The sequence below is a fragment of the Bos javanicus genome, chromosome 26 (genome assembly GCF_032452875.1).
Source record: "Bos javanicus breed banteng chromosome 26, ARS-OSU_banteng_1.0, whole genome shotgun sequence".
NCBI lineage: Eukaryota > Metazoa > Chordata > Mammalia > Artiodactyla > Bovidae > Bos > Bos javanicus.
Genome location: NC_083893.1, coordinates 17,450,567 through 17,475,119, shown reverse-complemented (window position 1 = coordinate 17,475,119; position 24,553 = coordinate 17,450,567). Strand labels below are relative to the sequence as shown.

Genomic DNA, 24,553 nt, shown 5'->3' with positions numbered 1-24,553 from the left:
TCCCAGCATCAGGGTCTTTTCCAATGAGTCAGTTCTTCACATCAGGTGGCCAAAGTATTTGAGCTTCAGCATCAGTCCTTCCAATGAATATTCAGGGTTGATTTCCTTTAAGATTGGCTGGTTTGGTCTCCTTGCTGGTCCAAGGGACTCTCAAGAGTCTTCTCCAGCACTACAATTCAAAAGTATCAATTCTTCAGTGCTCAATCTTCTTTGTGATCCAACTCTCACATCAGTACAGGACTACTGGAAAAAACTAGGTTAATTTCAGCCTGAAATTAACACTTAGTGGGGGAGGCCAACAGGTCAGGCCAGGCAGAGTTCCTCTGACAAGCTGTTCTCTCATCCTCTCAAATGCTCCATCCCTATACCAAAAAGCTTTGCAGCATATACATTGTAAATCCATACATAGCCCAAGAGAATATTTCTCCCAGATTCCAGTTCCTGTCAACAGGATTTTGTACGCCTATGCTAAGCTTAACTGTGCATCACTCTTCATAACAGCTAATAGACAGCCTAGCTCCCAGAGTGAGAGAAATCCTCATTTTTTTAATGGAAAAACTCCATTTCCTCCTGGAACAATGGCTATATACAAGCTTTTTGTGAGCTCAGTCATGTCCAGTTCTTTGCTGCTCCATAGACTGTAGACCGCCAGGCTCCTCTCTTCATGGTATTTTCCAAGCAAGAATACTGGAGTGGTTGTCACTTCCTACTCCAGGGGATCTCCCAACCCAGGGCTTGGACTGGTACTTCTTGCATCTCCTGCACTGGCAGGCAGATTCTTTACCACTAGTGCCACGTCGGAAGCCCCATATACAAGCTTTGTATTTCATTAACTAAAATGCCCAATGAAATTGTTTTCTCAGAAGAAAGGAAAGCCTTGCCTGAAAGGTAAATTCATATATGTTACTCTTTCAAGGCAGAACCATGTGAAATTTTATTTAGATGTATTTTAAATTAGAAAGTCATTATGAAGAAAATAAAACATGGTCCTATACGCTGAACTTTTTTCTAATTCATAAATTTTTCTAATTACAATTGGCCTTGAAAACAACCATGTAACAATTTTTTGCATATCCTTCTACAAAGCTATGTACATACCAGCACACATGTATATATGTCTTATTTTCCTACAAAAAACATAGGAAAACATAGAAACATTCTTTCTTTTCTTTCGTCTCATCCTCCATTTTCATTTAACTTAATAATATCTCAAGATTTTTTTTTACATATTAGCAATAGAGATGTATTTTTTTTATAGCCTGTGGTATTCCGTTTATGGCTTTATCAGTGTGTATTTAAGAAGTTCCCTTTTAATAATCAATGGGCATGTAGGTTGTTTCCAGGTGTTTTGGTGGGAGAGGCAGAAAGGATTAGAGCTATTACACGTATCTGGAATAAACATTCTGATATGTATGTTTGTATAGTTTGTGACTATGTTCATAAGGTAAATTTCTAGCAGTGGAACTTCCAGGTCAAGAGGCAAGGTGGTTTTTCATTTTGACAGATATCGATTGTACTAATTTATATTGCCAAGAATATCTGTATTCTTACATACTTGCCAACCCTGGGGATTATTATACTTATTAAGTTTTGCCAGTCTGGTAATCAGAATATTATACCTCATTGTTCCCATTTAGATTTCTTTAAATATAAGTGATATTAAATAACTTTTTATTGATCTGTTGGTCACTTGTATTTTTTTTTTCTGTTAGATCTGTGTTCACATCTTTTGCTCATTTTTCTATTGAATTGTTAAACATTTTTTTTACTGAGTTTTAAGATGCTTTTTTAATCAAAACATGTAGTTCTTCTTCTTATATGTGCTGCAAACGTTTCTTCCAACATGTATTTATCTTTTGATTTTGTGCACATTACTTTTTGCTCTGCAGAAGTTTCAAATATTTATGCAACCAGATTCATTCATCAGTTTCTTTATGACTTCTGTGTATGTACAACTTTTAAGTGACAATTTTTCCAGATTCTGCCTAGTAAAGTTAACCTGCTCACAAAAAACCTTAAGCCTGATTTCTGTCTATACTGTGTTCTTCAAGGTAGCTCCATCTTTGTATGGTCTGAGGACAGTAAGTGATAAATGGTGAGGCTTCTGATAGCTTATGACTCCTCAGAACAGACATAGCTGGGAGTCAGAATTTCTCCTAGAGCCTGAGACTGACCCAGACTTCAGTGGGTCAATGCATGGCCCGATGACCACACTCCTTATAGACTCAGTCACACCTTCCCTCGGTTCAAGTAGTAAGTGGCCAGCTTAATTGAATACAATATAATTCATGCTATTTGGGGGTTTATTTATTTGGGGCCTTTTTCTTGTACTCAAGAAGGACAGAAGACTTAAAAATCAACCTAGTTATTAATATTTTATGTTTCATTTCATTTCATACAGGCAACTTCAAAAGATGGTCCATGATATCAAGAACAATGAAGGCGGAATAATGAACAAGATCAAAAAGTAAGTCAGATGCCACAGCACTATGTGAGCACTTATTTATGTAAATAACATCTTATGCCAGCCTGCAGTAAGTGGGAGAAAACGAAGTTCCCTGTTACCCGGGTGAGGAATGACAACCTCTCTAGCATGTGACACTTTCTTACTCATGGCTAGAGTCATGGTGGTCAGACCCGCATTCAGGAAACATGGTGAATGAATGGCTGGTACTCAGGCACCTTGCTTTTCTCTCTCACTCCTGGACAGCTGAGTTATGTCATTCAAGGTGCTTGGCAAACATCAAAAGAGACGTTTATAGAAGCCAGACAATCAGCTTCTTTGACCACTTAGCTAAGGGCCACTAGGATGCGTTTCTGTTTTGGAGAAATTCAAAAGAGAAATTGCAAGAACACAGCCTGATTTCTTTAGGATGCCACAACTGTTTTCCATATTTTGATTTCTGCTTTTTCAATTATGACCTTAAAATGGTGTTTTCAATCGACACTTGGAGAAGGGAAGTTAGAATTCCAAATCTTCCTACACATACACACACACAGACACATACCTCTAAGGTTTTGTTTTTGTTTTTGCAGAGAATAGAAATTGTACATTACGCATACCTGAATTTGCCACTCGAAATTAACTCAAGAGGAAAGGGGAAATGGTACTCTGTTAAGTTTTTGTTTAAGGCTTTTTTGTTTTTATGAAAGTAATACAGATTCACTAGGAGAAAAAAATCAAAGAGTTCAGAATTGCATGAAGTAAAAATCTCTCACCTTCTCCTACTCCCACCCTAACCTGCTCCCCAGAAACGGGCACAGCATGAGTGAGTTTGGTATAAATATCTGTATGTGTATGTTTACACACACACATACACACATTGGCATAGTTGTAGTCCCTAAATATACATTACATACATGCATACAGTTTCATCATGAGTGGCATCATGCCACACACACATTCTACCAAGTTGCTTTGTTTGTTGGTTTTAATTAATGCTATATATGGGCATTTTTATTTGTTAGCACATAAAAATAACCATAAACGTTTTAAACAGATCATTAATAGTCTACTATAAATATATTATCATTTATTTAACCAGCTATATACTGGTGGATTTCTTTGAAGTAGGAGTTTAAATGTACATTTTGGAAGACAATTTGATAATATCTATGAAAGTTTTATGGCCATTTCTTTTAGTTTACCTGTCATAAATAATACTTCAATAAATATCCTGTGCAGACTTTTGAGTATACCAGAAAGCTAATGAAATGAAATCTCTAGCTTCTGGATAGGATTTGTGCCCTTGAGATTTTGGTTGATATTACCAAATTGCTGCCCCCAAAGTTTGTACCACTGGTTGGTGGCGGTTTAGTCATTAAGTCATGCCCGAGTCTTGCAACCTCATAAACGGTAGCCTGCCAGGCGCCTCTGTCCATGGGGTTCTCCAAGCAAGAATACTGAAGTGGGTTGCCATTTCCTTCTCTAGGGGATCTTCCCAACTTAGGAACTGAACTTCCCAACTTAGGTCTCCTGAATTGCAGGTGCTACGAACAGTGGATAAAAGTTCATTTCCTTGTGGCTTTAGAGCAGAGTACATTTTTTCTTTTTTGGCCTTTGCTAAACTTAAGAGTAATAAATCACTTTTCATGGTGTTTTTAGGCTATACAATGTAAATGAGTTTCAATATGTGTAACTGGTCATCACAAAATAGTTAAAATGATCTTCTGCTTGAGGGACAGTGGTCATCTCATACAGGAGAAGAACCTGTCTTCATGGTCTCTCCTATGACTGGGAGATGTGTGTGTGACTATTTTCATTTCTTATTTCTAATACATATAGAATCTCATTGAAATAGAGAACCCTGCCAGTCATTGTTTCCATCACTAGCAATTCTAGACTAATTATCTCACAATTGCCAATTTTACAATATACCAATTCTTTCAATAATATGAAGCCTTTGTATAAAATGTCTCCTTATTCAATTTACAGCAGCCATGGAGCTCAAATTCTCCCAGATAATTTCTATTTCATTCTGCCCACTATCCCCTAATACTTGACAAACTGTGTTTTTTTCTCTGTTTGGAAAATATGACTGCCCCAGTCATCACCCTGGTGAAGTCAATGGCTCTTTTGGGTCAAAGTGCCCCAAACTTAGGCTCTGGCTCAAAACCAAGCCACAGGTGCCACCTTCAAAGGAGGAAGCACAGTTGAGCACACTGGTTTCCTAACACGAGAGCATGACAGAGTTGTCACCAGTTCATGGGTGAATGAGAAAAGAAGGCCCATAAAGAGTTGAGGGTTGGCGTGCAGCTGCTGGTTCCTCAATGAGGCCCAAACGACACCTCTTATCTCTGGTCGATGTTCAGTGATCAAGGATCCTCTCTTGAATTGCTCCTTTATTCTGAGATGATGACCTCACACTTTGGGGTATTAAAATACAGTTTCTTTTCCTTTTTTGAAAAGACAGCAATAACATATAATGGTTGGTTTGTGCTTTTTGAAATCTTACTGTTCCATGAACAGACCTGGCACCAGATCCAGTTTTGTTTTTGTTTTTCTTCCCTTCCCTTCCTTTCTTCCTTCCTCCATAGACAGTCCCTCTCTCTGGACCTCATCCTAGGTCTAACAACAATGTCTTCCCAGCATGCCCTTTTGGCTTGCTGAGAATTGAATGAAACAATAGCTAGGAGAGTCTTTAGGAAACAAAAAATAATTTCTAGGCAAATATAATTAATCTTATTTTTGCAACATTACAGTTCTGGTTTATCAGCCTTTTTTTTTTTTGTAATCAAGCATGATTTTCTGTACCACCTTTTTCCCCAAAAATGAAATATTTTTGTATGTAATGGTTACCTTGTGTGTGTCTGTCTCTCTGTGTGTGTGTGTGTGTGCTCTAAGTCACTTCAATGGTGTCCAACTCTTTGCGACCCCATGGACTGTATCCCTCCAAGATCCTCTGTCCATGGGATTCTTCAGGCAAGAGTACTGGAGTGGGTTCACACCCTCCTCCAGGGGATCTTCTCAACCCAGGGACTGAACCTGTGTCTCTTGTGTCTCCGCATTGGTAGGCGAGTTCTTTACCACTAGTTCCATCTAGGAAGCCCCAGTGATTAGCTTATATACAGCTTATGTAAACAGATGTGATGTTTTAGTAAATGAAGGCTACTGGGTTTTATATAGGTTTTATTTATATATGTCTAAATTTCACTAAGCAAAGCATTCTTACATAACATGCTAACTATTATTAAAAATAATAACTTACTACAAACCTTACACATTTCAAATAATGGAAGGGAAAGCATTGTCAAAAGTTATAAAAAGTCTAAAAACTGGGATACGTTTTGAAATGTAATTTTAGTTTTTTCCTTTTAATGAATGGGAAAGCTTTATGAATATTCAGAACATATGTATATGCATAAATATAGTAGTTTTGAGAGTGCTTGAAACAATTCAGCTTTTATCTAAACATCACAACCCTCAACCTGGAGACACTCACTGCTCACTTATTTGACATTTTTTTCAATAGTACAAAAAATAATTTCATCCCAACCTACGACATTTTAGTTCAGCATTTTAGCTGATTATAGCTAATTTTTCTTATTATTTAAAGCATTTACTGAATTATTTATTAAAATAGAGTTCATCTTCTCTTACCTTCCTATCAAACCAATCAACATTTATTGTCCTCGAATCTCTGATCTCTGGACTTACTAGTATTCCTGACCTCTTAGAGCCCTTTCACCTCCCGACCTCACCTTTGCCAAGTTTCAGCCACACTGTGCACTGAGGGGGAGGGGCAGAGGCAGGAAATGCTGGCTAATGGCTTCACTACATTTACAGTACATTTAGTTTTTCAGTGTGATGGGTTCAAAAGAAGCCATTATTCTGTTAGTTATCTACCCATTATCTCTAAACCTGCTTCTATTATGGGCCTTGACAACAGCTGTCCTACTCACTGATCATCTGTCTAATTTGTTATCTACAGGCTGAAAGTCAAAGCACCTCCAAGTGTTCCTCGGAGGGACTATGCCCCAGGTAAGAGTATTTCTAAACTACTTGGACTCTTGACTAACCTAATGTTCATAATTCCTTCTTGAAAAGGGAACACTGTTCTACTCATTTGAAAACAAAAGAGCCCATTCTAATTTTAAGAGTAATCTGACTATAGTGGAGATATAATGGTCCTTCTATCTGTCCATCCATCCACCCATCCATCCATCCACTCATCTATTGATCAAATATGTATTAAGCAACTTCCATGTGACAGGCATATACAGAGTCTTAGGTAAAAACACAATGAAAATAAGACAGATATGGTCTCCATACTCACAGAATTTATAGTCTAGAAGGGAAGATAGATGATTTTAAAAGCAATTACAATTCAGTGTGATGGGGAAGCACAAAGTTCTATGGAAGTACATAGCAACAGTATCTAATCTAATTTGAGGTGGAGAATGTGGCGAAAGTAGGGAATGGAAGGCTTCCTAGATAGAGAATTGTTAAAACAGATACTTGAGGGTCCATGAGGTTGGGGGCAGGGCGGGGTAGGGGGAGCACAGGGTACGTGGAATAAATTCCTGATGGCACATAGTTACTCAATCTTCTCCAAGTTTTAGCCCTGCAACCCCATTCCAACTAGGATTAACTTTGTCAGGAGAGAGGAGTTAGCCTGGAGATGGGTAGGTTTATGACAACAGAAAGCTAAGTACACCAAAACCTTTGACTGTGTGGATCACAACAAACTGTGGAAAATTCTTCAAGAGATGGGAATACCAGACCACCTGACCTGCCTCCTGAGAAATCTGTTTGCAGGTCAAGAAGCAACAGTTAGAACTGGACATGGAACAGCAGGCTGGTTCCAAATCGGGAAAGGAGTTCGTCAAGGCTGTATATTGTCACCCTGCTTATTTAACATATATGCAGAGTACATCATGAGAAACACTGGGCTTGAGAAAGCATAAGCTGGAATCAAGATTTCCAGGAGAAATATCAATAACCTCAGATATGCAGATAACACCACTCTTATGGCAGAAAGCGAAGAACTAAAGAGCCTCTTGATGAAAGTGAAAGAGGAGAGTGAAAAAGTTGGTTTAAAACTCAACATTCGGAAAACTAAGATCATGGCATCCAGTCCCATCAGTTCATGGCAAATAGATGGGGAAACAGTGAGAGACTTTATTTTTTAGGGCTCCACAATCACTGTAGATGTTCCTTGGAAGAAAAGCTATGACCAACCTAGACAGCATATTAAAAAGCAGAGATATTACTTTGCCAACAAAAGTCCATCTAGTCAAAGCTATGGTTTTTCCAGTAGTCATGTATGGATGTGAGAGTTGGACTATAAAGAAAGCTGAGCACTGAAGAATTGATACTTTTGAATTGTGGTGTTGGAGAAGACTCTTGAGAGTCCCTTGGACTGCAAGGAGATCCAACCAGTCCATCCTAAAGGAAATCAATCCTGGATATTCATTGGAAGGACTGATGTTGAAGCTGAAACTCCAATTCTTTGGCCACCTGATGCAAAGAACTGACTCATTTGAAAAGACCCTGATGCTGGGAAAGATTGAAGGCAGGAGGAGAAGGGGACGACAGAGGATGAGATGGTTGGATGGCATCACCGACTCGATGGACATGAGTTTGAGCGAGCTCCAGAAGTTGGTGATAGACAGGGAAGCCTGGTGTGCTGCAGTCCCTGGGGTCGCAAAGAGTTGGACACGACCGAGCGACTGAACTGAACTGAACTGAAGCTAAATAGATTTTCCATCACAATTTCCTTGTCTAGAAAAGATGCATTGGGCAGGTAGGTCTAAAATCTCATTTACTTTCTAAAATATAAGGATGTCCTGGATGTGGACAGGTCTATCCAGCCCTCATTGAGAACCACAGGACTACAGACACTGATGATAACTCTTCCTCTACAGAATGACAACTGAAACCAAACCTCAACCTTAAAGAATGATGACTACTTTATTTTTCTCTACCACTGATCAAGATAGTATTAAATCAGATAGTTGAATTTTCCTTGAGCACTAATGAAATTTTATCACACTGAGAAATGCTGACCAGCATTCCAGGTCTGGTCACTTACTCACGGGACCACTTTTTAGAACTCTTTAGGTGAGAGAGGATTTATTGACCTCACACTGCCAATCAGTCAGCAAGTCTAGACAGTTGGCCGGGGATTCCTTTGCAATTTGGAGCTAAAAAAATTAAGTACCCTGACCTTTAAAATCTACCCATTTTGTCTATGGCCATATCACCTTGAACATACCCAGTCTTGTCTAAAATCTACCTAATCAAAAATTTATAAAAACAGATATATTTTCCCCCTCAAAGTTCCAAAAAAGAAAAGAAATCAAAGTAGACTGCACCTGTTAAGCCCAAAGGCTTGATTGAAAAATATGGAATCATGGGGTCTCAGGTTTAAAAGGGGGCCCAGAGGTCATATAGTCTAACATCCAATCCATTGCTTAAAGTTACCCCACTCCCACACACCACACACAGGGCTCCCTTTCCACTTGGAAACCTCCTGTGATGACCTCCCAAGCCTGTTTGAGCCCATCAGGAAGAAACAGCCCTGGAGCAATGTAGATGTGATCCATTTCCTGTGGCTTCCTAAGTCTGTCCTGCTAGCCACACAATGCAAGATTTTAAAAATTCTAAAAAGTGGAAATAGAGTTATTCTGTGCAACTTCAAGGAATAGAATAAGATGTTAGGTCATTTGAATGGTTTCTTTCTAAAATAAACATCTCCAGGTGCTTCAGCTGTACCACACATTCTTTGATTAACTCCACAAATATTACACGAATGTCCTGTTTGATACTCACTGTGCTAGATATGTAACGAGAAACAAAATATAGTCCTGGACCTAAAAGAACCTAATGACTAGTGGGGAATCAGATAATAAATCAGAATGCAAACTGGTAAACACAAATATCCAAATGTGGTAACTGCTGTGAAGGAAGGTGGCAGATGCAGTGATAGGGAATCTGTATAGGGTAGGGGAACAACTTGAGTAGTCAGGGAAGGTCTCTCTGAGAGGGTGCCATTCAATTTGAAACCTGGAGAGTTAGCAGGACCATTTGTTACTTTGTAGATGACCCAGTGGCACTGGAGATGCTGAACACAAACATTAGGAGCTCAGGCAATTCGATCTCTCTGACTTTAGGGTGGATGTCTCCTGATGGTCCTCTCACACTCAGCTGTCTCCTTGCTCATCCCCTCGCCCAGGTCCCTTCTTTTCCTCTACCTTTTACTTGGGCAGAAGACAGGGAGCATTCACGATTTATTTACCCTTTTGCCTAACCACACATGCTGGAGATCATCCTTGATTCCTCCTCTTCACTCAACCTCTACAAAAAAAAAAAAAAAGAAAATCAAACTCTAAATCTTATTTATTCTCTTTAAATATCTCTCAAATATTTTTGCTCCTTTCTATATTACAAAGTTATAGCTCAGACTCTGCTCATCTCTTGCTTGTCCTAGAACAAAAGCCTCTAGGCAGTCTCCTGAATTATTAATTTCATGGGGTCTTTTCAGTCTCCACCAGAAAACTGTTCTGAAATACCTTTGCCTAAATATTTTCATGGTTTTACATCATCATCAAGAGGGCCCACAAACAAGATCCTTCAAGGTTCAGGCACTAAATGGCTGTGTAATCTTGGACAACTCTTTTCTCGTTTCTCAGTCATGCAGGGCTGAACCAGAAAACCTGTTAAGTTCTCACCAGAGCTAACACTCTGTCAGAAACAAGTCCTGGGAGGCCAGGGCCTAATGATGAAGCAGTCTCTCCTAATCTTCCCTAACTTTAGGACTCCACTGCTTTCAATCTCCCTGATGCTCAGAAATGTTCCCTTGCTTGACCTCAGACACCTGCTATCTTCCCTGAAACTCCCCAAATAGTCTTGATATCAGTACCTTTGTACTTTATCTCTCTTATGACACTGAAATGTGGTCAGGTCTTCTAAGTCTTTGCTGTGTGTGTGTGTGTGTGTGTGTGTGAATGTGTGTACGTGTGCTAGTCGCTCAGTCATATCTGACTCTGTGTGACCCTATGGACTGTAGCCCACCAGGCTCCTCTGTCTGTGGGTTTCTCCAAGCAACAATACTGAAGTGGGTTACCAGTTCCTTCTCCAAGGGATCTTCCCGACCCAGGATCGAACCCAGGTTGCCGCCACTGCAGGCAGATTCTTTTCCGTCTGAGCCACCAGGGAAGCCCCCAAAATGTAATTCCTAGCCTGGCAGCATCAGCATCACCCAGGAGCTTGTTAGAAATGCAGAATCTCTGCTCAACCCTAGAACTGCTGGATCAGAATTTGTGTTTTAACAAGAACTCCAGAGAGTTTGAATGTATATTAAATTTGAGAAGGCCTGCTATAAATCACCAACTCTGTCCTTATTGATTCTCCTAAACTGAAAGACAAATCTATTAAAATTCTAGAATCTCCAAAATTCGTCCTATCGTTTCAACAGATCAATATAGTCTTGCTTAGTCTCCCTGCTTTTACACTCAATCCCTGGAAAAGGTCCTTTTGGCAAGACTACCATCATCACTTGCAGTTGGTACCCCCCTTGCCACTTCCTGCCCACCCCCCCCAACTCATGTCCCAGGAGCATTTTGGGCTATTTTTCCAGAGCCTTGAGGTCCTTGTGCAGCTGCAAGCTGGGGCCTCAGAAACCAGCCCTGACAGTTTCCCCTGAACCCATAGAGTCTTCAAGGACATTGGAGGCCCCAGTGTTTGGAGATACTAGCCCGCCAGACCTCCTGAGTCCAGAAAGCCAGTCAAGTGCTTCCTAGAGGCCTATGCAGATTTGGTCCACCCAAGACTTCTGAAGCAGCCCCACCTGTTTCCTCTGGATGATAGATTTATGTCCTCTGTCCAGTCCAGGAAGCTAATGGCTTCCCAAACCCATTAAGCCAAGGTGGAGAGTGTGTTGACCTTGGTGATGCTGACCTTCAGAAAGCAGAGGATAGAAATGGCCAGAGCTCCATAGGGGTCAGCAGAAGTGTCATCAGTCCCTCTCATTAGAAGGCGGAAGGACAAAGCTTGAATCTTACAAACAGTGGAGGCCTGGACCTCCTACAGATGCAAGCAGGTCAGGCCAGTGTGCAGCCTGCTGCTTTCACTCCAGACCCCACAATCTACTTGGGCTCTGAGGAAAGAACATTGTTTGCAGGAACATCACGGTCCACCAAGCAAACTATTATTCCGGTGCAGCTGGCATTGCTGGGGGAAGGGAAGCTATTCAGAACATACTGGGTGTTTACTCTGACCTGGACATTGTGCTAAGCTCTTTATAGACATTCAGTTCAGTTCAGTTCATTCACTCAGTCAGTCTAACTCTTTGCAACCCCATGGACTGCAGCACGCCAGACTTTCTTGTCCATCACCAACTCCTGGAGCTTGCTCAAACTCATGTCCATCGAGTTAGTGATGTTGTTCCAACTATCTCATCTTCTGTCATCCCCTTCTCCTCCTGCCTTCAATCTTTCCCAGGATCAAGGTCTTTTTTAATTAGTCAGGTCTTCACATCAGGTGGCCAAAGTATTGGAGTTTCAACTTCAGCGTCAGTCCTTCCAATAAACATTCAGGACTGATTTCCTTTAGGATTGACTGGTTGGATCTTCTTGCAGTCCAAGGCAGTCTCAAGAGTCTTTTCCAACACCACAGTTCAAAAGTATCAATTCTTCACCACTCAGCTTTCCTTCCAGTGGTCATGTATGGATGTGAGAGTTGGACTATAAAGAAAGCTGAGCGCCAAAGAATTGATGCTTTTGAACTGTGGTGTTGGAGAAGACTCTTGAGAGTCCCTTGGACTGCAAGGAGATCCAACCAGTCCATCCTAAGGGAGGTCAGTCCTGGGTGTTCATTGGAAGGACTGATGTTGAAGCTGAAACTCCAATACTTTGGCCACCTGACACGAAGAGCTGACTCATTTGAAAAGACCCTGATGCTGGGAAAGATTGAGGGCAGGAGGAGAAGGGGATGACAGAGGATGAGATGGTTGGATGGCATCATCAACTCGATGGACATGGGTTTGCGTGGACTCCAGGAGTTGGTGATGGACAGGGAGGCCTGGTGTGCTGCGGTTCATGGGGTCTCAAAGAGTCAGACACGACTAAGCGACTGAACTGAACAGCTTTCTTTATGGCCCAGCTCTCACATCCATACATAACTACTGAAAAAACCATAGCTTTGCTCATTTAATCTCTCATTGTGCTTGTGCTAAATTACTTCAGTCATGTCTGATTCTTTGTGACCCTCTGGATTGTAGCCTGCCAGGCTCTTCTGTCCATGGTATTCTCCAGAGATGAATACTGGAGTGGGTTGCCATTTCCTCCTCCAGGGGATCTTCCTGACCCAGGGATCAAACTCTTATGTCTCCTGCGTTGGCAGGTGGGTTCTTTACCACTAGCACCCTAATCTCTCATTAGTGCATTAAATAGAAATGGCTATCTTGGTTTCACAAATGAGGGAAATGTGTCTCAGGAACATTCAGTAACCTGTCCACTAAAAAAGACCCACCCCAGGCTTCCATTCCATTGTTCCTCCCTTTGACCCAATTTAGGATGGTTACAATTTTCCAGGATATTTCTTATTTATTATCCTGAAAGCCCCAGAGCTTCTAATATTAAGTTCAAGAAGCCACCTGCTTCTTGAACTTTCAGAGTTGAACAGCTTCCTGTATCTCTGAGTCTGAGGTCTGGCTAGAGAGGGAGGGTGGGAAGGGGAGACCAATTGTGGTGCACCCAGAATCTTCTGGGGTCACTGCAGAAGTTCCTCTGGTCACTCTTCAAACCCCCGAGAGGTCAGAACTGAACAGGCCTCTCTCCCTGTACCCTAGGGCCCTGATACCCAGGGGCTGTTGTCATGTCCTTAGAGGGCCACCTTCTCCTCCCCCACTGATGTCATGCAGGGAGGAGATCAGAGCAATGATAAAGTAGGGAGACCTCAGGGCAAAGGAAGACACTTTAGAAAGCGATCGCTGAGTAAATGCCCACCACAGAAGCACAAGGCATGCATAACAACCCTTTGCCTGAAACATACTTGCTTTTGAGAATGAAATATAGCTTGCTTTTTCTCGTGTCCTGGTGTCCCTAGTAAAGCTAGCATTCATTTGATCTTTTGTCTCCCTCGTTACTTCTAACTGGTACCAACAAAGCTGAACATGGGAAGAGCTGTATTCAACATCAGTTCTGACTCATGCAACTAAGAATAGAGGAATGAAACTTGCACTCAAAGGTATTTTAAAACCTAGAAAGTCCTGAGAGATCACCCAATCCAAACTTCTCATCTTAGGGACACTGGAGACCACAGAGGCACAAGGAATGCCCGAGGTCATACAGACAGCTGATACCTGAGTCAGGACCCTTTCCCCTACAGGGCCCTGTGAAAGGTGAATGATCATACAGATAAAGGGAATTTCTAAGATGTTAAGGGTTTAAATGCAAGTTACCACTCCCAGTCAGTCTGGCAGAGGCTAGCTTTGGCCTCAGCTCCGCACACCAAGTCACATCCCTTTCTCCTCTGGGTGTACCCAGAGGGACTGTCAGCTCGCTGCCTCCCCCGCAGCCTCGGTAGTTCCTCTTTCCGTTCCTTCCCTGTGTCTGTCCCCACCACCGCAGCTAGACCACCCTCCTTCCTCTCTTCTTCCTGTGTCGTACTGCAAGTCTCCCCACTGGTTGCTTGCATCCCGCTCTGCAAGAGGAGAACTGTGCAGGGCCCAGTGGCCCAGAGCACAGCCTCTAGAGTGAGATCAGGGCCAGAGTGGAGGACATGTGTGGACACGCAGTTGTGGAGTGCACCTCAGTGCCCATCACTCGGAGATCACCAGGCCCACCCAGCGTCTCTGGTGCCCCCGAGGACACCCAAGCAAGAGACTACATCCACACCCTCTCCTTTACCCTTTCCCTCAAGCTCTCAACACAGAGTCCTTTACTGTCCTTCCAGCCATGTCTCCCCATTCCCAAGAACCCCCAGTCTGGTTCAGACTCGGTCTCATCACACCTTTGTATTAGTCATCAATCATGTCCGACTCTTTGTGACCTTTTGGACTGTAGCCCACGAGGCTCCTCTGCCCATGGGATTTTCCAGGCAAGAATACTGGAGTGGGTTGTCAAGGTTACTCAAACACCATCCTTGTCAGCCTGCCCCTCTCCACCTTGTCACTGGAAAATGCAGTACCCACTGAGGCTGGAACATCTCCCTGCCTGGCAGAGAACCGAGCTTTATTTACCTGTCAGCGTATTTCCCTGTGATTCTCCAGTGCAGCTCATCCATTCTGTGCATGGCTGTGCCTTATGGATGCCCCTTCCTTCCACTGGCTAAGCTGTGCTTCTGGAACTGACACCTAAGCCCCCATCCTGAGGGTGGAAGGAGAACACCCTCCTTCATCACCATTCTCTTTTAAGGCCTAGTTCCAGCCTGCCTGGGGCACACGGCCTCAGTAACCTCTCGGCCCTCAATGAGTGCACGTTTCTCCAAATTCCTCCAGCACCTGGAATTATGATCGGCTGCTGGACATACACCAGGAAATTTTATACCACCTCAGATTGTCCTCAGTCTGATCCGTGAAAGTTTCTCTAGATTCTAGGTCTTTTATTTCTTGTAGAGGCTGGGCTCAGTGAGAAGATCTCAGCCTCTGGGGTTTTTGGGCCTGGGTCAGAATCCTGGCTTTGCCCCTTAATCACTGAACCTAGGAAAGTTTTGTAACTTCCTTGAGCCTCACATTCCTTATCTGGAGATAAGTATGTCTATCCCTCAGGTTATTGTGAGAATTATGCATGTGTGTGTGTGTGTGTGTGTGTGCATGCTCAGTTGTGTCCAGCTCTTTGAGACCCAGAGGACTGTAGCTCACCAGGCTCCTCTGTCCATGGAATTCTGCAGGCAAGAATACTGGAGTGGGTTGCCATTTTCTTCTCCAGAGAATCTTCCTGACCCAGGTATCAAACTCATGTTCTTACGCCTCCTGCATTGGCAGGCAGATTCTTTACCACTGGTGGAGAGAGTGAGTGAAGTGAAAGTCACTCAGTCATGTCTGACTCTTTGCAACCCCATTATATAGTTCATGGAATTCTCCAGGCCAGAATACTGGAAGGGGTTGCCATTTCCTTCTTCAGGGGATCTTCCCGACCCAGGGATTGAACCCAGGTCTCCTGCATTCCAGGCAGATTCTTTAACATCTGAGCCACCAGGGAAGCCTGGGATTATGACACAGTAAATAGGCTAAACCCCAAACCAGTTACATAACACAACAGAAAAGGCTTTCCCTGACAAGGAGGCCCAGCCAACATCTCAGCTCCCTAGGAGGGGCTGCAACCCCACACCATCTGGCCCATATTCAGCTTGAACTTACCCTCCTGAAAATTTCACTGACTACATACTAGAGGGTTCTTGGATCCATTTCTTTGTGGTAACAATGCTGTGTGATTACCATTAGAGTGAAATGAATTGGTATCATTTTGAGGATTTATTAAGACAACAATGAGTAACATTAAATAGCATTTAATGTGGTCAGGCTTTGCAAAACATTTCACATGTATTATATTACTTGATTCTCATAAAAACATGAGGCAGGCACTATTCTTATCCTTGTTTTACAGACGAGGAAATTGAGCTTTAAACAATTAAGGGACTGGTCCATTGCCAAGCAGGTAATAAAGAGCAGAGTCAGGATCTGAACCCAGGGAGCTTGGGTCTAAAACTACCACCCGCACATATTGGTAGTCTCCCTGAGATGCTGAAAACCACCCACTACTTGGATCTAGTACTTTGGATTGCTATGCTTTTCGGTCTGGGCAATGGCTTGCTACGTATAACTTGATGAGTGTGATGCTGTGCCAGAAGACAGATGTGGCTGGGGGAAGGTGGGGCACCACGCAAATAACCTCCACCTCCTGATGCTTTTCTCTGTTTTCTGCCTCGATGCACCACAATGCCTGGATTGGGGCATTGATGTTTCTCCTGGGTTTTATCTGAATGTTCAGCGGATGGCCAGGCCGTTCACATGAGATTTCAGCTGCAGAAGCCAACACAGCCTGGCCTCCAATCCAGTCCCCACACTCACTAGCCATGTGCCTCAGACAGGTTTTGCAACCTCTCTTAGCCTCAGTTTCCTTGACTATAAAACAGATAATAAGGCACCTACGACAGAGACTGTTTTGATGATAAACAAAGAAATACATTCATAATACTTCCCCTAGCACCCAGCATGCAGGAAATAGTCAATGATGGAATCTCTTATTACTATCCTCATTTTCACTCATTCAATTCATTTACTGGCTTGTGCTTTTATTTCAGTATTAGTGCAGAATTACAAATGCAAAATGGCATCCAGACCCAAAGATAAATAGGTCTTGCTTTTCAGTACAAAGAGACACTAAATTGTGTCTCTTAGGGCAGGATGAAGTACATGTCACAAGGTGCCGGCAGCATCTACGAGGTCATAACCCATAACCCAGAGGGACTGGAGAGGGCCTCATGGAGGAGGGATGCCAGGGGTTTGCACGGAAGAAGGGAGATGGGCTGGGGGGAGCAGCATGAGCAGCGTGGAGGACTATCAGAAGCCCAGGATGGAAGAGCAAGCTCTCCGGCATCACTGTAAGTGAGCGAGGCAGGGACGGCAGGTACAGGTGTGTGAATGCGTTGACACAGAAGCTCGACTTTATCCCGTAGGGAGCCAGTGATGGTTTTTAAGGAAAGGGGCAGCATGAGCCAATTTCTATTTTAAGAAAATAACTAGAAACAGTTGGAAGGACGAATTGAAGATCATAGAGACAGGAAAACTAGTTAGATGACAGCTACAACTGCTTTTTCCACTAGCTGATGATCAAGTGGATCCTGACTCCAGGGTTGACCAAGGCAAGGAAGTGTGTCTTATAAAAATATCTTATAAATGTTTTTGTTTTAAATAGTTGAAACAATAGCATCTTGCTGCTGTATGTTTTGACCTTCAGTTATCCTCAGACTTAAGGTATTAGAAACTTACTCCCCACTGGGCCAATATTGGCATATTGGGAAGAAGACTCGTTCATCTATTCTTCTAAGGATTCTTGGCAACTTAGTGATCAGAATACACTGTCATTTGGTATATGTCAGCCCAGAGAATAATTTCATAAGACTTATTTTCTGTTAATGTCAAAGTTTGATCCACTTGTAGAATGAAGCTCCTTCTTTTTGTCTATCATGTTTTTCTCAAGAGAGAGTTGCTGTTGCTGTCATTTCTTAAAATGTGGTCGTTCTGATACAAGACCTCCTTCCTGCTTTCACTTCATCTCCGTAATTTTTTTCCTTGTGCCTCTGTGGAATGGCCTAGAGCTAGAGTCAGTGGTCTCCTGTGACAGAAATGGCAGGAAAAGTTTCTATTGAGGTTCTGGGGGATTCAGGGACCATCCACCAAGTCCTCTAGCCACAGCTGCTCAGTGGGGTAGGAGGGAAGATGTGATCCTCTATGGTGCACTCATTGAAGCCACTCTACCATCTGAACTTGGGTCAGAGTGAGAGAATTTTATTTAGCCTCTAAGGTCAGTTTATGTGATGGGATTGATGCTAAGCTTCTCAAACTCCAAATGTGTTTTGGAAGAAAAGGGGTCAAATAGTCTCCTTGGCTGTCATAATCCAGGCCTATTTCATTCTTCAAGATCATAAGCTACACAAGACCTGTCACATCCATTTTTACACCTGCTGTAGAGCCTAAGACAGTGGCTGCAGCCTGAAGCCCAAGGAGAGCAAGAGCAGCATGGCACTGAGGTTCAGAGCATGCACTTGGAAGTCAGTCAACCTGCAGGGCTCAACTCCTGACTTTACCATTTACTACATGATCTTGGGCAAATGATTTCATCTTCTCTAGGCCTCAGTTTCCTCATAAGGTTTTTGAGAAAGTGAAGTGAATACAAAGCTCTGATAATATTGCCCAGCATGTATTAACACATCGGGGAAAATTTTTTTTTAATAAAAAAGTCAGTGTTAGAGCCAGAGAGAATCTTGGAAGTGATCCCCTTTTAGAGATCTTGAATTTTATATCATAGATCTAAAAATTGAGGAGGTCCAGAGAAGTTAGAGCCCGGATGAGAATTTAGGTCTCTCTGACTCCCTGTCCAGGGCTCTTCCTACTACACCATCCACATATTGATTAAAAAAAAATGTGAGGAAGCAGGACAGTATGGATTGCTATTCTAAGGTCCAAAAATGTCTCTTGACAAAGACCGTTAAGGGTCAGAGTTACCGTTTCTCTGCCCTAGTGGGACTTTTACTAATACTTCAAAAATTGACTGTTTTTTAGAAAAGGATTCAAAAGGAATGAGTGTGAGATGACTGTAATAACTGTCTCAGGCCTGGCAGATGGGAGCATGTGGCTCAGGGGCAGGGCAGGCAGGTGCAGGGTGCTTGTGGACAGGGTGGAGCTGGCCGGCAAAAATTTATATTGTTCATTTTGCTTCCAACATGCCATTTCAGAGAGCCCAGCCGACGAAGAGGAGCAGTGGTCAGATGACTTCGTGAGTATTTGTTCCTGGGACGAGAAGGGTACCATTTTCACCATGGCCCCTGGGAGGTCTTTATAAGGACTTGTTTCTGAATGAAATGCTGGTGTTCAGCTGCCCATCACAGAGGGGAGATAGCTGGGCTGGAAGGGCCACGAATAGGCGAGACAGCACTAGGTTGACTTGGGCCAATACCACATTGTGCCGGGCTAGGAGCTTTACACCTACCACTTCATGTAATCCTCACCACAGCCCTATGAGTCGGCATTCTTATCCCCATTTTCTACTGGTATGCAGAACCAAAAAAAGATGTTTAAGTGTTTGAATATTTCCCAATCAGTTGGCAAATGCTTTTGCCCTGAATTCCCCAGTGCCCCATCACTGCTTGGTCCCTGCCAGGAGCCCTAATCAAACCAACAACTGAAGCATGAATGCCTGGCACATCAGGGAGCCTCTGGGACCCTCCTCAAGGTCATGGTCAGTACCTGAGCCGTATTAGTGGTTAAACAGTTTGGACATCAGTCTTGCCCATTTTATAGGTGAAGAAACCAAGGCATGGAGAGGGTAAGTACTTGCGGTTCCAAAAGTCTCAAACCCAGATCTCAGAACCAGGTTTTTCAAACCCAAGAGGCTTGCTATGACCAAGAGGATGTGAACAGACTCGGAGGGCTTCAGGTTGAGAGGGCCCTCCCTGACCTTGACGACATTGGAGTGGTGTGTCTGAATTAACTGTGAACCCCTTCAAGACGGCTCTGCAGCCCACAGAGCTCTTTGGGGCTGAGTCTTCAAGAGACAAGACATCTTAAAAACTCCTGGGCACAATGACAATTCCTCATATATCATATTCCCGCAGAAAGTTAGTCTTCTCTAGTCTGTGAGCTTCATGTCTGGAAGGGATCCCAGAGGGCCTCCATACAACCACATATCCCCTGTGGAAACTGAGGCCAAGAACATGAAAATGACTCTGACAGTCTCAATTTCTCAGCGGCCCGGTAGAACGAAAACCCAGGACTCCTGTCCAGTGCCCAGAACTCAGCCTGAGCCCAGCTTCACACTGTTTACACCCACCTGGATTTTATTCAGAGTATTAGGAGACCGGAGTTCCTCCCTTTTCAACTGCAGAGAAAAGATTTTTACAAAGAAGGAAGGAGGTGGCTTCTCTCTGGGTCACCCAGTAGGAGGAACTTCTGAGGGAGGCACTGATCCCTCAGAAGCGCTGCAGCTGCGCCCCCTGCTGGCAACACCACCAAGTCACATCTGAAGCAAAGTTCAAGAAGCTGGACCAATTCACCAGGCAGCCAAGAAAACTGAACTCGTTCGCTGGATGAAAAGAACACACTCTGGGGACTCAGAAAACATAAAATAAAATCAGCCTGAAGAGGAGGGAATGACTTATGTCCCCAAGTCAAACAACCAAAACGGAAGTACCAGCTATGGCGGTGGTTCAGTCTCTATCTTGCGTCCGGCTCTGTGCGACCCCATGGACTGTAGCCCAGCAGGCTCCTCTGTCCATGGGATTTCCCAGGCAAGATTACTGGAGTGGGTTGCCATCTCTTTCTCAGGGGGATCTTCCAGACCCAGGTATCGAACCCAGGTCTCCTGCCTTGCCGGTGGATTTTTTTCACCTACTGAGTCACCAGGGAAGCCCATCAGCTGTAACACGGATTCACTGAACATTCACTCACAATCATTCACAATCCTCATTGGATTCCCTTTGTACACCGAATGAAATCCAGACTTGTTGATAAAGCCTCCAGATCTGATGACATTCGACCCATGCAGACCTGTCCACCTTTCTCTGAACCCCCCTTCAGTGCTGTCACCAGGGATAGATATTTCATCCACTTGATTATTTATTTATTATTCACTACTTGTTTATTGTTGGTCTCTCTTGCTAACATATAAGCTCTGTGAGGCTGGGGACTATGCTCAAAGTCAAGCTGGTTCAGAGTAGGTAAATAAATTCTGATTAAATGAATGAAGGAATGGTCAATTTGACAAGATTTTTGTCTGATAATGCAGTCCCTCCTTCAGAGTTCCCATCAGACTGTCCAAAGTGTTGCACTTCCTCAAGTACTGAATGAATTAATGAATTAACAAATGAATTATGTCATAATTTAGAATAACTTGGGGGAGGAGGATTCTTTAAAACTCTCAGAAGTTTGAACAGATTCTCTTGTAATTCTCTTGATGAGAAGGCATTCAATGCATTCTATGGTGCTTAAATAGGAGAGGCTCGTGGTACATCTCCCACAGAAGAGACTTTCCAAATGAAGGGCCAGCTCAGGACTTCTGAGCAGCCATTCCCTCCTCCTCAGTCCCCTCAGAGCCCAGGCAGCATCAATGCACTCATCCATTCCAGCTACGTTGGATGGGCACCTATCCTGTAGCAGTCCTGTGCTGGGTCCTAGATTTACATCTCAGTCCAGTCTTCATGGGGGGCACAATCTGGTGGGCAGCCCAGTGTCGGAGGACGGCTGCTGGGAACAGCTGACGTGAGGTCTCTCTTCCTATACCCTCTATGCCACCTCTGCCCACCTCCTCTCAATGAGGCTGCTCTGCTGGAGGGGCGGCAAGGACTCCAGAACCCTCCCCAGGATGCACACCAATCCTCAGCCTCCAGGTAATTAAGTCCATGAAGCCCATCTCTGCTATGTGAAAAAAACGAAACAAAGTGGGATGCCCACGCCATCCCCAGCTCAGGCACATGTGTCTGGCTGCCCACTGGTTCTTTCACTTTCTGAATGTCTATTAAAGCAACTGCTTCTCAGTGTTCATCCTGACGTCACCCTGGAATGCCACAACAGCAGCGATCAGGTCCTTGGCCTGGAAAGAGGGTCCCTGGCTTGGAAAGCCAGGGTCTTGCCCTCTTAAGCCTCCCCTCCAGCCCACCCTTTCATTCTTACTCTGTCTCCCAGGCCCCCTTCCTGGGAATCATCACTGATTTCTCCAGATCACAGATTGCAGATTCAAAATTACTCAACTCCTCTGTGCTTCAGTTTCCTCAACTGTAAAATGGGATTAAAAAAAAAACAAACTATCTCTTATGATTGTGGTGAGGGGTCAGTGAGGTATGCAGTGCATAGAAATGTTGGTTATAATAATAATCACTATTATTATTATTTTATTCAGCCTATTTTCATATTCCCATCTGCTGTTTCTGACCTAGGGTTTTGGGAAATCTCCCTACAGTGATTTTTTCATGTGTCCCTTCCTGTCTCCCCCACGCCAGGGTTAAGAACAAGCACCCTCCTCTGGGCTCTCTCCTTTTCGTCTCTCTCCCAGGCACCTCCAGCCACCTCAGGAAACGCTCTCTCTTCAGCCTCCTTTCTCCTTCCTTCTCCCACCCTTCACCCTCCCTCTGTCCTCCATCTCCCTTCCAGCTGAGGAGGAAAGCGCAGTGCTCACTCATTGACTCCTCTGCCTGTTCCCAACGTCCTGGGTGCCTATCATGGGCTGGCCCCGTCACGGGCCCTGAGGATTCAGCTCTGAAGGAAACCCAACATCCACTTTAATGTTACACAATTGTCAGGCCAAAAGGCAGGTGCATCATGGATTCAGTGGAAAATCATGTTTGGATGAAGCATTGTGTCAGGTCGTGTGTGGGAGCAGTGGGCACAGAGGTCAGAGGACCTCATAAGTCCTGAATCAAAGATTTCCTGCACACGAGTATACCCCACTCCAGTACTCCTGCCTGGAGAATCCCATGGACGGAGAAGCCTGGTAGGCTGCAGTCCATGGGGTCGCTAAGTGTCGGATATGACTGAGCGACTTCACTTTCACTTTTCACTTTCATGCACTGGAGAAGGAAATGGCAACCCCCTCCAGTGTTCTTGCCTGGAGAATCCCAGCGACGGGGGAGCTTGGTGGGCTGCCGTCTATGGGTTTGCAAAGAGCCGCACACGACTGAAGTGACTTAGCAGTAGCACTGCATACAGAAAAAAAAAATCGCACGAAATGCACAAGAAGCTAGTAGGTCTGTCTGCCCAAGGGGAGAGGAACTGAGCTGCTGGGAAGACCTTCCTCCTTGCGAACTGTGTGAACTTGGGACTGGGTCAATGTATTTTCAAGAGGGACTTAAATAAAATGCATATTTAAAAAAAAAAAAAAGAGGGACTTCTCTGGTGGTCCAAGTGGTTAAGACTCTGAGCTTGCCCTGCAGGGGGCATAGGTTCAATCCTGGGTCCGGGAACTAAGATCCTACACGCCATGTGATGTGGCCAAAAAAATAAACTTAAATAATAATAATAAAAGTCTTAGTTGGCATAAGTGCCTCAAGATTTCAAAAAAGAAAAAAAGAAAGAGAATGGACTAAGTCAGTTTGAAGTCCTCATCCCTGAAGCTTTCCAGCTCTGTTTAAAACAAACAAACCTCATCTCCTCAAAGGTGTCTGTGTTCCTGAGCTTCCTCTTACCCTCTCTTAATAAACTTACATTTTCCTCAACCATCAACATTATGGTTAATAAAACCTATTTGGCTATTTTATTTTATTGGGTCCTTTTTCTGTCTTCTCGAGATATATTTTACCTCTGGCTGTTCTTTGCAGACACACAGAGTTCACCCACCCTCGGGGTTAGATGCCCACACGTTTCCCCAGGATACAGTCCAGGTGATACATTTTGGAAACAAAAAGGCCTGGCTTCAACCCCAGCATTGCCACTAACAGCTGCCTAACCCTGCTTAGCCAACCCCTCCCAGCCTTGCTTTCTCGCCCCTCTGCTGAGGGAGCAGCTCTGGCCCCCTAAGAGTGTATGCAGCCCTGAGCATGGTGTCTGCACTTGCAGGACAGCGATTATGAAAACCCAGATGAGCACTCGGACTCAGAGATGTACGTGCTGCCAGCTGAGGAGGCCGGGGACGACAGCTATGAGCCGCCACCTGCGGAGCAGGAGACACGGACAGTTCACCCAGCCCTGCCCTTCACCAGGGGCGAGTATGTAGGTGAGTCCCTGCCGGACCTTGGGCGCTCGGCCTTCAGGGCAGCAGGGAGCGGGGCGGGCCAAGGTTGCAGAGTGGTGGGGTAGCTCTGACTCTCACCACCTCCAAGTGGGTCATCTGGTCACTCACAGGTACTGGAGCCCCCTGCTGGAAAGCTTGCCCTTTGGGGAAGGAGGGGGTAACCTTTGCAAATTGGGAATGTTGAAAACAGGCAAAAGATAAAGCAACCACACCCCGAAGTGGCTCCCAACCCCACCCCACCTCATTTCCTGTAGTCCCCAGAGAAATCAATCCTGAGGTTAGTCGCTGCTTCTTCTCCAGCTTCCTACACTCAAGGTTCTGACATTTCTCTTGAGATGACTGTACAGAACAAGGAGAGCTGCGAGGATCTCAGTGTTTGCTGAGCCCCCTCCTTCCTCTCTCACCCCGCCCCCACATCGGCAAGCTGCACAGACACTCTGAGTCTAGACTCTAAACTGTGGGGCGGGGGGGGAGTGGTAAAGAGCTCTAGGCCGAGAATGAGGCTCTTGAATTAAATGGACAAGTCTTAGGTGTGGTCTCCAGGCCTGAGTGTAGCTGTTAATGCCCCTCCAAGAAGTCTGTGTTCCATTCTAACAAGTGACTAAAGTTCAACAAAGGCGAGGAAGGGCTTGTGTCTGTGGTGATCACCCTGGCACCCCTGGGAGTA

The 24,553-nt window shown here is 44.1% G+C and overlaps 1 protein-coding gene across 4 annotated transcripts in view; it reads left to right on the top strand.

Annotated features, from left to right (window-relative positions):
• BLNK (B cell linker) overlaps positions 1-24,553 on the top strand; it is an 82,442-nt gene that overhangs the window by 20,551 nt on the left and 37,338 nt on the right. For 2 of the 4 annotated variants that reach the window (XM_061402944.1, XM_061402942.1), the window contains exons 2-6: positions 2,402-2,467; positions 6,432-6,481; positions 18,902-18,942; positions 23,474-23,536; positions 23,712-23,868. In XM_061402944.1, the coding sequence (XP_061258928.1) occupies positions 2,402-2,467; positions 6,432-6,481; positions 18,902-18,942; positions 23,474-23,536; positions 23,712-23,868 (377 nt within the window). The remainder of the gene's footprint in view (positions 1-2,401; positions 2,468-6,431; positions 6,482-18,901; positions 18,943-23,473; positions 23,537-23,711; positions 23,869-24,553) is intronic. The other 2 variants (XM_061402945.1, XM_061402943.1) reach the window with 1 other exon arrangement.